This window comes from Theropithecus gelada, chromosome 11, assembly GCF_003255815.1.
Source record: "Theropithecus gelada isolate Dixy chromosome 11, Tgel_1.0, whole genome shotgun sequence".
Lineage (NCBI taxonomy): Eukaryota > Metazoa > Chordata > Mammalia > Primates > Cercopithecidae > Theropithecus > Theropithecus gelada.
The window spans coordinates 12,213,785-12,230,181 of record NC_037679.1 but is presented as its reverse complement, the minus strand read 5'-3'; the positions used below and the strand labels follow the sequence as shown (position 1 = coordinate 12,230,181).

General features: G+C 49.8%; 1 protein-coding gene across 2 annotated transcripts; it reads right to left on the bottom strand.

The window, feature by feature from the left end:
• Positions 1–662: 662 nt before the first annotated feature.
• On the bottom strand, positions 663–5,788 carry IGFBP6 (insulin like growth factor binding protein 6). 2 transcript variants are annotated; one of them, XM_025403446.1, is made up of 4 exons: positions 5,188–5,788; positions 2,491–2,636; positions 2,183–2,307; positions 663–980 (listed from the first exon to the last, which is right to left on the bottom strand). In XM_025403446.1, the coding sequence occupies exons 1-4, from the start codon at positions 5,516–5,518 to the stop codon at positions 845–847; spliced, it is 738 nt and encodes a 245-aa protein (XP_025259231.1). In that variant the 5' UTR covers positions 5,519–5,788; the 3' UTR covers positions 663–844. The 2 variants fall into 2 exon arrangements, with proteins under 2 accessions (XP_025259231.1, XP_025259232.1); XM_025403447.1 differs by having other exon boundaries at positions 2,188–2,307.
• Between the last annotated feature and the right edge of the window lie 10,609 nt (positions 5,789–16,397).

The window sequence follows — 16,397 nt, the reverse complement described above, 5'->3', positions numbered from 1 at the left end:
ATCTGCGCTTCCCGACACCTGCTTGGGTGAGCATGTAGGCAGAAAGGAGGCTAAACAAACACGTATTAAGCACCTAAGGAATATCAGGTGTTGTCACATACGGAAGAACCGGATGCAAACCTCCCTCTGTCATTTACCAGCTATATAATTTCAGGCAAGTAACCCCAAATTTCAAGCCACAGTGTCCTCCTCTGAAAAATGGGGGCAAAAATCCCTATATCACAAGCTTATTGTAAGCTCAAAATGAGGTAGTCCAGGTAAAATCACATGGTTCAGGGCCATGGGATGAGCTCATATATTAGTAATAATTTCCTTCTTTTTTTAGTAGGAAGTAACAGAAGGGTACGTGCTTTGAGAGTTCCTTTTTGCTGGGTTCCTGCTGCGATTAACTATTAATCCTTCCCCTCCCCTTATGTCCAAAGATCAATGTTAGAAACAAGGTCACAACTTCAGATTAAGGCCATGATCTCAGTGTCTCCCCTTCCCACTCCCAACTCCTGGTGGGCAGCTCTGTGAAGCTTGATGGCTTGAAGCTTCTGCCTGGCTGTCACAGGAAGGACTAAAGGTATCCACAGGAAAGAAATGCTGTGAGTGAACTGTAGTGGGGTAAAGAGAGGGCCAGGGGCTCCAGAATTGTGAGAGGTAGACACAGAGACACAAGCCAGCGACCCCAAGCACAGCTTTATTGACACCCCAGCCAACACCAACACTGTTTCCAACCGCATGTGTAAAGGCCCAGGGGTGAGGGGGCCCATGGGGCAGGGCCTGAAAGTGGATCGTGGGCCTTGAGTTTTTTGTTGAGTGATGACAGCTCCATGTTCCTTCCAGTGGCCCTGCAGCCCCTCTATTCCCCAGCTTTAGCCGCTGCTCCCAGTGGGGCAGGAGGAGCTTCCATTGCCATCTGGAGACCCTGGCAGGGGCTTGCCCATACGATCCACACACCAACAGGGACCTCGGCGCTGCCCCTGGGAGGAGCGGCACTGGAGAGAGAGGGACACAGGTCAGGGGTGAGACCAGAGGCTTCCAGCAGGAGAATGAGAGGGGATGTCTGAGTCTGAGGATGCAAAAACACCTGAGGGTCCCCTTGGGACAGCAAGGGTCACTGGGTTCCCTCTCTCTCTCTCTCTCTCTCTTTTTTTTGAGATAGAGTTTCGCTCTGTTGCCCTGGCTAGAGTGCAATGGCATAATCTCCGCTCACTGCAGCCTCCACCTCTCAAGTTCAAGCAATTCTCCTGCCTCAGCTTCCCGAGTAGCTGGGATTACAGGTGCGCAGCACCACGCCCGGCTAATTTTTGTAATTTTTAATAAAGACGGGGTTTCACCATGTTGTTCAGGCTGGTCTTCAACTCCTGACCTCGTGATCCACCCACCTTGGCCTCCCAAAGTGCTGGGATTACAGGCATGAGCCACCGCGCCCGGCCCAGGGTTCCCTCTCTTTAGTTCCCCCTCTTCAACAATAAATTGTGTGCATTCTGCTAGCCTGGAACAGTAGTTTTCAAAGTGGCGTTCCCAAATCCGGATCACCAGGGAACATGTTAGAAATGCATTGTCAGGCCCCACCCCACACCTCCTGAATCAGGAAGGCTGCTGGTGGGGCTCAGCCATCTGTGTGGCATAAGCCCTCCGAAGGATTCCGATGCCTCAAGTTCGAGAGCCACTGAGTTAGGCCATTCCTTCAGTAGGTTTTCTCCCACAGTGTGTGGTTGATTATTCTCTAAGTTTGTATAACAAATTATATTATTCTAGGCCGGGCGCGGTGGCTCAAGCCTGTAATCCCAGCACTTTGGGAGGCCGAGACGGGTGGATCACGAGGTCAGGAGATCGAGACCATCCTGGCTAACACGGTGAAACCCCGTCTCTACTAAAAAATACAAAAAACTAGCCGGGCGATGTGGCGGACGCCTGTAGTCCCAGCTACTCGGGAGGCTGAGGCAGGAGAATGGCGTGAACCCGGGAGGTGGAGCTTGCAGTGAGCTGAGATCCGGCCACTGCACTCCAGCCTGGGCGACAGAGCGAGACTCCGTCTCAAAAAAAAAACAAATTATATTATTCTCTATGTTCTCCTACAGTTGGAAGATCCTTAAAGATGGGGCAGTGTCTTATTTATGCAGCTTTGCAAGCCCCATTGTCCCCACTCCCTGGCAGGAGCCTTCTACTGGAGCAGGGGGAGAAGAAAAATAGCCTCACCTGTCGCTTCCGGTAGAAGCCTCGATGGTCACAGTTGGGCACGTAGAGTGTTTGAGCCCCTCGGTAGACCTCAGTCTGGAGTTGCTGCAGCACTGAGTCCAGATGTCTACGGCATGGGCCCTGGGGGAGGGAGAGCAGGCAGCTTAGAACCGCTCCAGCCCAGTTCCCCGTTCCAACCTTCTGGCCCACCAGGCAAGCACCCAGGACCGACAATGGAGCCATCTCCAAGCCCAAGGGAGCAGTCTCAGATGGCAGTCTCCAGGGCTTCCCACCCCTCCTGCTCTCTACCAGCTCCAAACGCACCATCTCGGTGTCTTGGACACCTGCAGAATTGGGCTGGGAGGGTGTGGTAGAGGTGCCTGGATTCTTCTGTTGGTTTCTGCGGTTCGCATCCTGTGGGCGGCCAGTGCCTGCTTGGAGTTTACTCTCCTTAGGATTCTCCTCTGCAACTGCGGAGGAATAGGAGAAGGAGAGGCCAGAAATCAGCCAGAGCCATGTGGAGAAGGGCCTTGCCCACATCACCTGCTGAAGTAAGGAAGGGAGGGCCTTATGCCCCATTGTTGCATGATGCTGGCCCTAGTTTCTTTCTCTGACAAATAGTTACATTACTTTTCCTTACAATATTCCCCAGTATTTCCCATAGTGAGCTTAAGGCTTATAAGGGAGATGCATTTTGGAAAGCAAAAATGGAAAATGAGGATGGGTGCAATGGCTCATGCCTGTTATCCTAGCACTTTGAGATGCAGAGGTGGGAAGATTGGATTGCTCGAGCCCAGGAGTTTGAGACCAGCCTGGGCAACATAATGAGAACCTCATCTCTACAAAAAAATTTTTTAAATTACCAAGGTGTGGTGACATGCACCTGTAGTCCCAGCTACATTAGAGGCTGAGGCAGGAGGACTGCTTGAGCCCCAGAAGTCAAGACTGCAGTGAGCCATGATTGTGCTACTGCACTCCAGCCTGGACAACAGAGTGAGACCCTGTCTCAAAAATAAATAAATTATTGGCTGGGCTCGGTGGTTCGTGCCTGTTATCCTAGCACTTTGGGAGGCCAAGTTGGGCAGATCACTTGAGGTCAGGAGATTGAGACCATCTGGCCAACATGGTGAAACCCCGTCTCTACTAAAAATACAAAAATTAGCCTGGCGTGGTGGCAGGTGCCTGTAGTCCCAGCTACTCCGGAGGCTGAGACAGGAGAATGGCGTGAACCTGGGGGAGTGGAGGTTGCAGTGAGACACTGGACCACTACACCCCAGCCTGGGCAATAGAGTGAGACTGTCTCAACATAAATAAATATATTTTAAAAATTAATTAATTTAAAAATAAATTAATGAATTACAATAAATAATAAAATAAATGAAAAATGGAGAACAAATGCAAAGGACTATTCAGGGCTTTGGGCTTTGGATGAAAAGACCTGGCTGTTCCACCAGAGGCCAGAAGGGGGCGCACGAAGCCAGGGAGCTGGGGCAGAGAGCAACGGATGTAGGAGGGGGGCCAACAGGGACCCAAATGGAATGTGTGTCCCTGCTGTGACCTTGCTGTGACTCAACCCACCCCTCCCAGGCCTGAGATGTGGTTACTTCTGGGGCACTGCAGTGGGAACCTCTCCCTTCTGATACCCTGTGATCCAGGCCAGCTCAACCCCAGTGGTCCCAGGAGCACATGGATTCAACCCTTAACCAAGATAGGCTGAGGGCAGATTAAGAAGGTGCAGGGAATGAGGGGCTTCCAATCTGCAGGTTGCTCCTGGCTCTGGAGAAAGTTTCCGGAGGGTCCGGGGAGAGCTCAGGACTGGGAAGGGGTGAGGAAATAAGTCAGGGATAGGAAAAGGCAGAAAGGGGAGCATGTACTGCTTGGAATTTGCCTAATATCTAATAAGATATCAGAACCCCTGAAGGGATCCTGTCTCTCCCTCTGTGCCCAAAGATAAGCTCCCAACTACCACTCACAACCCAGGAGACATTTCCCCTGCAACCCTGAGTCTGATCCTTCTTCCTCAGGATGCCCGCCCCTCCCCAGACCTTGTCCTTCATTCCCTACATTTAGCACCTAACCATGTAGTTCCAAACTGCCTTCTCTCATCCACCCAGACCACCTTCTAGGAGGACCCCCAGAAGCCTGCACTGAAGCATTTGGGACTGAAAGAAACTCCAAGTGAATTCTCCATCCCCTCCAGAGGAAGGAACCCAGAGACTCTGGGATGCGCAGTTTGCATTTCCTGTCCTCCCCATCTCCCTGCTGCCCCCCATGTTTTCAGTGCTGATTCACTTCTGTCCCACCCACCCAGTGACTCAGCTTCTGCTCTCCTCCCTGGAGCAGGGTGGGGTAGGATGGGTGAACAGTTCTGAGCAGGTTTAAATCATAACCCTGATTTGGCAGATTCCCTCTTTCCCCCACTCTTTCTCCCCTCTCCCCCACCCTACGCCCTAGCCTGCCCTCAGTCCCTACTCAAGTCTAATACAACTTTGGATTTGGGGCCTCTTCGGTTCTAGACCCCTCCTGTTTAGGTGCTTCGAATACCCGTATTAGGAGGAAACGAGCCATTTCTCAGTGTGTGCAGAATTTCGGAGTCTGGGGTTCCCTTCCCTCTTTCTCAAAGTGGAAACTGAGAACAACATTTGTGTCCTTTCCCCAGCTTGCCGTCTAGGGTTGTAGGAGCTGGGCCTGCTGGAGCACATGGGATGGCCCTAAAACCCTCCATTTCTCCCCCTGCCGTCCCCAAGTTCCCACTTGCACACACACTACATCAAGGGAAAATAAACGGAGCAAAAAAGACCGAGAGCGCAGACACTTTCTGCTGTATCCCCAAGTCCCCTGGCCGCACCCCAGCTTCCTGCACTTGCCCCTTCTCCCCCACACAAATGTGCCCCCCAAAGTCGGAAGCCTCAAGGGTCAGGGCGCAAAGGCTTGCAGGGCCACCCACGCTCGTCTCCCCAGGACCCTGCCTGGAGGACGCGGGTCTCACGTGGGCGGGGCAGGGGCGGGGCGCGGACTCACCCGCGGGCGCGCGGGCCGGAAGGCAGCGGCCTCGGCCGAGCAGCAGCGCCCGCAAAGGCGCCTCGTCGTCCTCGGGCGGATGGCACTGCAGTCCTAGGGCGCAGTTAGGGGTGTAGACCCCGCACTCCTGCCCCTCCCTCCTGAGACAGCCCTCAGCTTCCGCGCAGCCCTGCGCTGGCGACCCCCCATCCTCTTCCTCCACGCAGCCCCCTGGACAACCCGCTTGCACCCCTTGCCCGCAGCCTGGGCACCGCGCCAAGGCGCCTCCTGGGCTGGCAGCGAGCAGCAGAGCTAGCAGCAGCAGCGGCGGCAGCAGCCTGTAGGGGGTCATGGTCAGGGTTTGTGCCCCGTTCTCTCCTTCCAGAGCAGTCGCAGCGCAGCTGCTGCCCGCCGCCGCCCCTCTGTCTTAAGTAGCCGCCGGCCAGGGGCCGGGCCCTTTAAGAGCCAGGTGAAGGGGGGGTGGAGGAGAGGGCAGGGGCATTCCCTAAACTGGGTGGGACTGGGGAAGGCCCCCCCCAACCTGGGTCCTCCCCACTCCTCTTTCCCCCTCCCTTTGCAGTTTCTGTTTACTTCCCAAATTGCTCTGATTTTTCTTGCTTTGTTCCCGGGAATCTCGGCCTGGAATTTGGGAGCTGTACAGCTGGCTGGAGGGACTGGAGGGTGGGGAGGAGCGGAAGAAGGGGAGGACTGGAGTGCAATCCATTTAGTGTGTTTATGTAGGAAGACGAGGGGCATGCAGGGACCCGGTGGGGAGTGAGAAGATGGGGGCTGAAAGGGAACTGAGAAGAGATGGTGTGTGTGGATCACGAGAGGAGTGGGCAAATGTGGAGGGACAGAGAAAAGATGGAGAGGGTGGATAACGGGGTCTTGGGAAATTCTGCTGATGGGAGAAGTAGACCAGGGCAGAGGAGAGGAAGGGCAAAATTGGGAAAGGGGTAAGAGAAAGCACCCCTGAGATGTGACTAAGGAGAAAAGGGGCCCGAGGGGAGCCAGACTGGGGTAAGCCAACAGGGGGAAGGGCCGGGAGGCAGGGAGGGATACACCTTGAATGAACCGTAGGAGACCCTAGCATTGTGGTGGGCGCATGCGGAGTCTGAAAGAATTGGAGAGGGCTGTGTGCGGGGTGAGAACTCGCTGGGAGGCAGGGAAAGGGGGAAAATTGGCCGGTTGAAACTAGAGAGGGACAGAAATAGAGGAACTCGTATTCTGGATGCTCTTGGGGACAGTGGCCAGAAAGCAGACCCCACCCCCCTTCCCATCCCCATCCTTCAGGTAAGCTCGCTCCTCCATTCCTCTCCTCTCCCAGAATCCGTCTCCTTCCCTCCCAGTCATCCATGGGGTTTTCTAGATTCATCAGACTGTCTTGTGCCCAGGGGGCTTCGGGGGAGGGACTACTCTGAGCATCTTTGCCTGCTTACTTGTCTACCTTCGCTGCAAGGGTCGGCTTCCACCGCTCCCCACCCACCTTCCCTAGGCAGTGTCCCGCCCATCCCAGGCACTCCTAGCCAGGCCTCACAAGAGAAAGGAAGAGGGACTGTTTCCTTCGGCAACCCACACCCATCCAGTTCTGGGTTATGCAACAGGGACCATCTCATTCTTTCCTAAAACAAGGGCTCTGGGCAGTGACTAAGTTTAAATGCTGGGCCTCAAGCAAGAATGTCAGCAAGGACTTCTTGAACTTTTAGGTAAATACGAAATAATACGGACCTCATTGTCAGCACCGCCCCCTTCCACACATTACCCTGGGACCCTAGGACCTGTGTTTGGAGGATGGTGTTTTCCTGTTGCCCTGAGATACTGATGCAGACTGGAGAGGCAGGGAGGAGAGGGTTGTGGGGCAGCTGATGGGAGAAGCTACTGCTGATGGGAGAAGTAGACCAGGACAGAGAAGAGGAAGGGCAAAACTGGGACAGAGGTAAGAGAAAGCACCCCTTCCACCAAGGCTCTTCAACCCCCTGCCCCAAGCTCTGACCAGGCTCCCTGGAACCAAGGCTGGTCAGAGACGGGTTCCAGGGTACTGGGGTCCTGCCCCACCCCCTTTATCACGATTTATTTTGTCCTACACATGGTTCTGGCTAGGGTCTTAGGGTCTTTCTCCTGGACTTCGGGTTGGTGCTCCTGAATAAGATGGAAAGCCTGTGGGAAGTTGGGAAGGGCAAAGAGATGGCTGTGCTCTTGCAGGATCCCAGTGTGGCTCTTTTTTTAAATTTTAATTTAATTTAATTTTAAGTTCTGGGATACATGTGCAGAATGTGCAGATTTGTTACATAGGTAAATGTGTGCCATGTGGTTTGCTGCCCATCAACCCAACACCTAGGTATTAAGCCCCACATGCCTTAACTATTTGACCTGATGCTTTCTCTCCCCTCGCCACCCCGCCCCCACAGGCCCCAGTGTGTGTTGTTCCCCTCCCTGTGTCCATGTGTTCTCATTGTTTTCAGCCCCCACTTATGAGTGAGAATATGTGGTGTTTGGTTTTCTGTTCCTGTGTTAGTTTGCTGAGGATAATGGCTTCCAGCTTCATCCATGTCCCTACAGAGGACATGATCTCATTCCTTTTAATGGCTGCATAGTATTCCATGTATTTGGGTTGGTTCCATGTCTTTGCTATTGTGAATAGTGCTGCAATAAACATACATGTGCATGTATTTTTATAATAGAATGATTTATATGCCCTTGGGTATATACCCAGTAATGGGATCGCTGGGTCAAATGGTGTTTCTGGTCTGGGTCTAGACTTCTTTTTTTTGTTTGTTTTTTGAGGCAGGGTCTCATTTTATTTCCCAGGCTGGAGTGCAGTGACTCCATCACGGCTCATTGTAACCTTGACCTCCTGGGCTCACAAGATCCTCCCATCTTAGCCTCCCAGGTATCTGGGACTACAGGCACACACGACCACACCTGGCTAATTGTATTTTTAGTAGAGATGGGGTTTCGACATGTTGCCCAGGCGTGAGCCACTGCACCCAGCTTGATGTGGCTCTTTAAAGATGTTTGTCACGGTGGCTCATGCCTGTAATCCCAGCACTCTGGGAGACCAAGGCGGGAGGATCACTTGAGCCCAGGAGTTCCAGACCAGCCTGGCAACATGACCAAACCCCATTTCTACTAAAAATACAAAATATCAGCCAGGCGTGGTGGTGCATGCCTTAGTCCCAGACACCTAGGAGGCTAAGGCGGGAGGGGTGAGCCAAGATCATGCCACTGCATGCCAACCAGAGTGAGACCCTGTCTCAAAAAAAAAAAAAAAATCTGTGCTCCTCCTTTGTAGGTTATCTTTCAGAAAAAGCCCAACACTTTGCCATCTTCTAACATCCACCACTCCCTCCTCAATCCTCCTCAATTTCCAGCCCCACCTTCCCACACTGCGACCACCACCTCCTCCGATTCTCCCACCTGCCCAGCTCTGTTAGTTTCTAGATTCTAAGCCCAATTGCACAGTCCAGTTCCACCCAGCACCCCAGCATTACACTTCCCTGTTTCCCCCTCCCTCTAGCATGATCCCCAGTTGTATGGCCATCAGTGCTGAGGGTCTAACCAGTCTCTTTGCAGATTGAGCCCCTTGAACTCTGCCTTCCTGCCATTGGGATGCCCTCTGCCTTAGTACCCAGGGCAGAAATCTGAAGCACGTGTTTACCACTCAGACCAAGAGTGTGGGCCAAGGTACAAAACTCTGGGATTCTGTCTGGCCTTTGTGTGAGAAGGGTTTGCTGAGAAGTTTCTTCCAGGCTGAGGAAAGGCTAAATAGCTTGGGCTATCACTTAAGCTTTTCCATAAATAAACTTTGCTGGAACTTCCTCCTCCTCATCTACATTATACGCTGGTCTTCTGGTCGCTCATGCTGTGTCTCTCACACTCAACCTGTCCCTCTAAATTCATGGTGCCCCAAGTGCTGACTTCCTTTTGAGAACAAGGGGTAAAGGAAGGGGCCTGCCTGGACCATATTCAGCTTTAAATTTGAAACAAGAAGCAGTGGCACAGTCCACAGACAGAAAGTCCCAGAGAGGAAGTTCAATGACCACATCACAACATGGTCTAAGGCTGATGTGGGCCTGATGGGAACTACTGTGTAAACCTCAGCTGACCTGCAGCCCCTGTTTTCTGCCATCTCTCCCACACATACCATCCAAACTAGTCCTGCTGAAACGTGCTCCTGATCCCCATAATTCTCTTCTCCTCAAGGACTTCAGGGGCCCTTTACTTTTTATTTCTTATTTTTAAAATTTTACTTTAAGTTCCGGGATGTATGTGCAGAACGTGCAGGTTTGTTACATAGGTAAACATGTGCCACAGTGGTTTGCTGCACCCATCAACCCGTCACTTACGTATTTATGTTTTTTGTTTTTCATTTCTTTTTGAGACGGAGTCTAGCTCTGTCACCCAGGCTGGAGTGCCGTGGCGCGAACTTGGCTCACTGCAACTTCTGCCTCCTGGGTTCAAGCGATTCTCCTGCCTCAGCCTCCTGAGTAGCTGGGATTACAGCCATGTGCCACCATGCCAGGCTAATTTTTGTGTTTTTAGTAGAGATGAGGTTTCACCATGTTGGTCATGCTGGTCTCCAACTCCTGATCTCATGATCTGCCCACCCCGGCCTCCTACAATGCTGGGATCACAGGTATGAGCCTCCGCGCCCGGCCATATAGTTATGTATTCAGCCCCACATGCCTCAGCTATCTGACCTGATGCTCTCCCTCCCCTCGCCCCCCGACCCCACAGGCCCCGGTGGATATGTGTTGTTCCTCGATGTCCTCCCTGACCACAGAACCTGTGCTCCGCCTGACATTCAGGGCCCCATGGACAATGACCCTGAAACACACTCTGCTTCAGCTAGCTGACTGAATCACCTGCCCCAGAACCCCCTGGTGGTTTCTCATCTTGGGGATTGCCATGGGATAAGGGGAAGTGAGGATGAGGCATAGTTGCTCAGAGATCATTTCTTCCCCTGAACTCCAAGCTTTCAGCTTACAAGGACCCTCCCTTCACTCCCCTCATCACTAGCCACATTCTTTTTTTTTTTTTTTGAAACAGGGTCTCACTCTGTCACCCAGGCTGGAGTGCAGTGGCTCAGTCACAGCTCACTGCAGCCTCAACCTCAAGGGCTCAAGTGATCCTTCCACTTCAGCCTCCAGAGTAGTTGGGACCACAGTCATGCACCGCCACATCTGGCTAATGTTTTAATTTTATAGGCCAGGCACGGTGGCTCACGCCTGAAATCCCAACATTTTGGGAGGCTGAGGTGGGCAGATCACCTGAGGTCAGGACTTCGAAACCAGCCTGGTGAAACCAACATGGTGAAACCTCGTCTCTACTAAAAATACAAAAAAATTAGCCAGGCGTGATGGCACATGCCTGTAATCCCAGCTACTTGGGAGGCTGAGGAAGGAGAATCTCTTGAACCCAGGAGGCGGAGGTTGCAGTGAGCTGAGATCGCACCATTGTACTCCAGCCTGGGCAACAAGAGCAAAACTCTGCCTCAAAAAGAAATTTTTTTTTTAATATAGACAGGATCTTATTATATTGTCCAGGCTGGACAATATAGGAGCTTGAGCTCCTAGACTCAAGTGATCTTCCCACTTCAGCCTCCCAAAGTACTGGGATTACAGGCATGTAATCCTAGGGCTACCACACTTAGCCCATTACTAACCAAATTCTGGCACCTCTTCCTCACCTACTTGGCCAGTTGACACCTAGCCCTCCTTGTAATTCATCCACATTATTGTGTTGCTATTTTATATTTTTGTTCCTCTTTTCCTGTGTCATTTTTCCAGTTAGATTGTGGGTGTTTTGGGAATAGGGCCCTCATACCTTTTTTTTTTTTTTTTTTTTTTGAGACGGAGTCTCACTCTGTTGCCCAGGCTGGAGTGCAGTGGCGCAATCTTGGCTCACTGCAAGCTCTGCCTCCCGGGTTCACGCCATTCTCCTGCCTCTCCTGAGTAGCTGGGACTACAGGCACCCGCCACCACGCCCGGCTAATTGTTTTGTATTTTTAGTAGAGACAGGGTTTCACCGTGTTAGCCAGGATGGTCTCGATCTCCTGACCTCATGATCCACCCGCCTTGGCCTCCCAAAGTGCTGGGATTACAGGCGTGAGCTACCGTGCCCGGCCCCCCATACCTTTTTTTATCTCTGGAACTCTAGCTTCCAGCCCATGGAAGTAGTTTAGAATAGACACCAAGAAATATTGGTGTTTTTGGTGGGAGCAAAGGCAGGCCTTGTGGGAGGGACAGAGAGGTGATGGAGACACTGTAACTCTTCTGGAGGCTCAGCCATCCTCCTGGACCTTGGCGCCAGCCCAACCTACTCCAGGGACTCTCTCGGCCCTCTCACCCCTTCAGCGCCTCCTCTCTCTTTTCTTCATCCTCTCCCTGCTCTCAGGTAAAGGCCAATAGTCTGAGGGGCCCAGAGTGCTGTCAGGAGAGGGAAAACTGCCCCCAGGGTAAATCAAACAGGACTTCCCAGGGAATAGAGCTTTACAAGAGAGTTTGGGAGAAGAGATGGATAGGGATGAAGAGAGGGGATGGTGAAAGCATCCCAAGGAGGAAAGCACATCTTTGTGTAATGGTTGTAAAGGTAAAAGGGCAGGGGGAGCAAAACAGCATATGCGTGTTGATGTGTGTGCACACATGTGTGCTCCACCTGGGTCCCCAGTGTCTCGGTACATCAGAGGAAGGAGAGCTGGAAAGGGAACAAGACTTTTCTAGACTGGGCTGGAGCCAGCCAGATGGTTGAGAGTTGGGAATCATTAGTGAACAAAAAGGAGCAACTAAGGATCTGCGTCTTGCTTTTTTATATATATAATTAAATTAATAAAAGTATATTCAGTCATTCAATGGATTCATGGGGCACCTATTTATGCAGATGTAACTGGGAGATACGGACATAAGTAGGAATTGTGCTCCCAGAGAGCTTAGTGCTAATATCTATTTATCCAACATACGATAAACAACTGAGAAAATCAGCCAGGATGCCAGGGTATTCTGGGCTAGAATGCAGACTGTGACAAATTAATCTAATTATATTATACATCTATGACACACACTGAGGAGGGTGAGAAGAAAAGGAGCTGACCTAAGTTACTTTGGAAAACAGTGTTTTCACTGGAAACTCTCAAAGGCTAAAAACAAAAAGAAGGATGCACTCTACAGAAAACACTGTACTGTAACCGTTACATCTTTTTTTTTTTTTTTTTTTGAGATGGAGTCTCGCTCTGTCGCCCAGGCTGGAGTGCAGTGGCCGGATCTCAGCTCACTGCAAGCTCCGCCTCCCAGGTTCACATCATTCTCCTGCCTCAGGCTTCTGAGTAGCTGGGACTACAGGCGCCTGCTACCTTGCCTGGCTAGTTTTTTTTTTTTTTTTTTTTTTTGTATTTTTTAGTAGAGACGGGGTTTCACCGTGTTAGCCAGGATGGTCTCGATCTCCTGACCTCGTGATCCACCCGTCTCGGCCTCCCAAAGTGCTAGGATTACAGGCTTGAGCCACTGTGCCTGGCCTAACCGTTACATCTATTTCTCATTGGGCTATGGGTTAAAAATTTTGAAAGTGCTTTACAAAAAACAAACAAACAAACACAAGAAAATGCTTTACATATATATTGGGGTTGAGCAAATAAGTAATGAATGTTGGGAGCCAGGTTTCTCACTGTCAGAGGGAGAAGTCACACACCCACAAGGGGGAAAGGCTAGAATGAACTCTGTGGTACTGGGTTAGCATGGGAGACAGCAGTGTGAACTTGTATTTAGCTTAGTGTATAGTCAGATGAATAGATACGGAAATGATTATAGATACCTATATGCACATGGTTAGTATACATACATGTATTACCTAACTCCATTGCCCCAGAGGGCCTAGAAGCAATGACACTACAATAACAGTAGCATATCTCACAGCTAGATCTTGGTTTCTAAATACCATTCTCCAAGAAAAGGAAGAATGTGGAGAACTGGCTGATTCTGGGGCCGGGGCAGGGAAAATTGATGATTTAGAGCATCTTGCAGTACTAGAAAGTAAGGAAGTACCCACTAAACAAAAGGATGGGGGCATATCAAGGGGACAAGGGAATCAACCTGAAAGAGCTCTCAATGACAGAGGCTGAAACAATTTGAGCAACAAAATAGATTACATAGTATTGGATTATAACTGAAGGTATAAAATAAAGATACATGAATACATATTGATTGCATTAGTTTGCTAGGGCTACTGTAACAAAGAGCCATAAATTGGGTGGCTAAGACAGGTATACATTGTCTCAGAGTTCTGGAGGCTAGAAGTCCAAAATCAAGGTGTCAGCAGGACCCTGCTCTCGCTGAGACTCAGGGCAGAATGGGCTTTCTTGCCTCTTCCCAGCTGCTAGTGGTGACTGGCAATTTCTGGCATTTCTTGGCTTACAGCTGTGTCAATTCAATCTCTGTCTCTGACATCATGTGACTGTCTTCGCAGTGTCTTCCTTCTGTGTCTGTCCAAATTTCCCCTTTTTGGGTTTTCTTTCTTGTTTTTTTTCTTTTTGAGATGGAGTCTCACTCTGTCGCCCAGGCTGGAGTGCAGTGGCACGATCTCAGCTTACTGCAATCTCTGCCTCCCAGGTTCAAGCGATTCTCCTGCTTCAGCCTCCTGAGTAGCTGGGACTACAGGCGCGTGCCACCATGCCCGGCTTATTTTTTGTATTTTTAGTAGAGATGGAGTTTTACCATGTTAGCCAGGATGGTCTCCCATCTCCTGACCTCTTGATCCGCCCGCTTTGGCCTCCCAAGGTGCTGCGATTACAGGTGTGAGCCACTGTGCCCGGCCCGAATTTCCCCTTTTTATAAGAACACAAGTTATATTGAATTAGAGTCCACCCTCATGACCTTATCCTAATTTGGTTAAATCTACAAAGACCCTATTTCCAAATAAGGTCACATTCTGAGGTATGGGGGGTTTAGGACCTCAACATATCTTCTTTTGGAGGATACAACTCAATCTATAACATTGTTATAAATAAATATTTGAGTCAATAAATAAATAAATTGAGAAGAGACAACTTTCTTCTAGAAGATTTCCAAATAATTTATGTAGATACTCTGCCTTCCAGAATGTGGAACTTAATACCCCTCCTGCCTTGAAAGTGGGCTAGACAGACAGACCATCTTTTTCTGAGATGGAGTCTCGCTCTGTCACCCAGGCCGGAGTGCAGTGGCACCACACCTGACCAGGTGCGGTGGCTCACACCTGTAATCCCAGCACTTTAGGAGGCTGAGGCGGGTGGCTCATGAGGTCAAGAGATTGAGACCATCCTGGCCAACATGGTGAAACCCCCTCTCTACTAAAAAATACAAAAATTAGCTGGGCATGGTGGTGTGCGCCTGTAATCCCAGAAATTGGGGAGGCTGAGGCAGGAGAATTGCTTGAACCTGGGAGGTGAATGTTGCAGTGAGCCAAGATCACCCCACTGCACTCCAGCCTGTGTGACAGAGCAAGACTTCATCTGAAAAAACAAAAACAAAAACAAAAAACAAGTGGGCTAGACCTTAATGACTTGCTTCCAATGGATAGAGATCAGAAGAGAAAAAATGCTAACTTTGTAGTAGAGAAAACTAGCAAATATCACCTTAACCAAGCGATCAAGGTTAACCTCACCAGTGATGTCATGCTGATATCATGTACCCCTGATATGATGAGATGAGAAGTACTTTACCTCTATAGATTTCTTTCCAAAAATCCATAACTCTAATCTAATAGTGAGAAAAACATTAGGCAAATCCAGATTGGCGGATGTTTTACTGGATACCTGGCCAGTAATCCTCACAACTGTCAAAGTTACCAAAAACAAAGGAATCCTAAGTGAATTAACACAGGAGCAGAAAACCAAATATCAGCCAGGCACAGTGACTCACCCCTGTAATCCCAGCACTTTGGGAGGCCAAGGCAGGTGGATCACCTGAGGTCAGGAGTTCGAGACCAGCCTGTCCAACATGGTGAAACCCTGTCTCTACTAAGAATACAAAAATTAGCCAGGTATGGTAGTGCGTGCCTGTAATCCCAGCTACTCGGGAGGCTAAGGCACGAGAATCGCTTGAAGGCGAAGGTTGCAGTGAGCTCAGATCATGCCATTGCACTCCAGCCTGGACAACAGAGCAAGACTCCATCTCAAAAAAACAAAAAAACAAAAAGGAAATCAAATCAAATCAAATACTACATTTTCTCACTTATAAGTGCTAGCTAAACATTGAGTGCATGTGGACACAAAGAAAGGAATAATAGATACCAAGGCCTACTTGAGGGTGGAGGTGAAAGGAGGGTGAAGATCGAAAAATGACCTATTGAGTAGTACGCTCGTGACCTGGATGACAAAGTTATCTATACCCCTGTGACACACAATTTACCCATGTAACAAACCAGCACATGTACTCCTAGAACCTAAAATACAATTGGAAAGAATAAAACAACAACAAGAAAGACTGCAAAAATGGGGAGAGATGACAACTAAAGCAGCGTGCACCCTGGATTAGACCCCAGAACGGAAAGAGGACATCAATAGAAACATGACCAAATGCAAACAAAGTCTGAAGTTCAGTTAATAGTGATGAACTAATGTTGCTTTCTTAGTTTTGACCAATGTACTATTGTCATATAGAAGGTTATCAATGTGAGAAACTGAGTGAGGGACATTTGGTGACTCTCCATGCCATCTTTGCAACTTTGCTGTGAATCTAAAATTCTTCTAAAATAGATAGCTTTTTTTTTTTTTTTTTTTTTTTTCTGAGATGGAGTCTCGCTCTGTCACCCAGGCCGGAGTGCAGTGGCACAATCTCAGCTCATTGCAACATCTGCCTCCTGAGTTTAAGCGATTCTCATGCCTCAGCCTCCTGAGTAGCTGAGATCACAGGTGCCCGCCACCATGCCCAGCTAATTTTTGTATTTTTAGTAGAAACGGGGTTCCACCATGTTGGCCAGGCTGGTCTCAAACTCCTGACTTCAGGTGATCCGCCCGCCTTGGCCTCCCAAAGTGCTGGGATTACAGCCGCAAGCCACCTGTGCCCAGTCAGTTTTTTCATTTCTAAGACCATCATGATGGTTTGGTTCTCATCATCTTTCACCTGGGCCATGGCAATCATTTCCTATGGACTACCCAGTTTTCAGACACTATCTGCTCTAAACACAAACTATTCTTTCTGAAATGAAAATACAGCAAACAACTCTTCTGCTCAGAAACCTTCAATGGCTCCCTATTTACT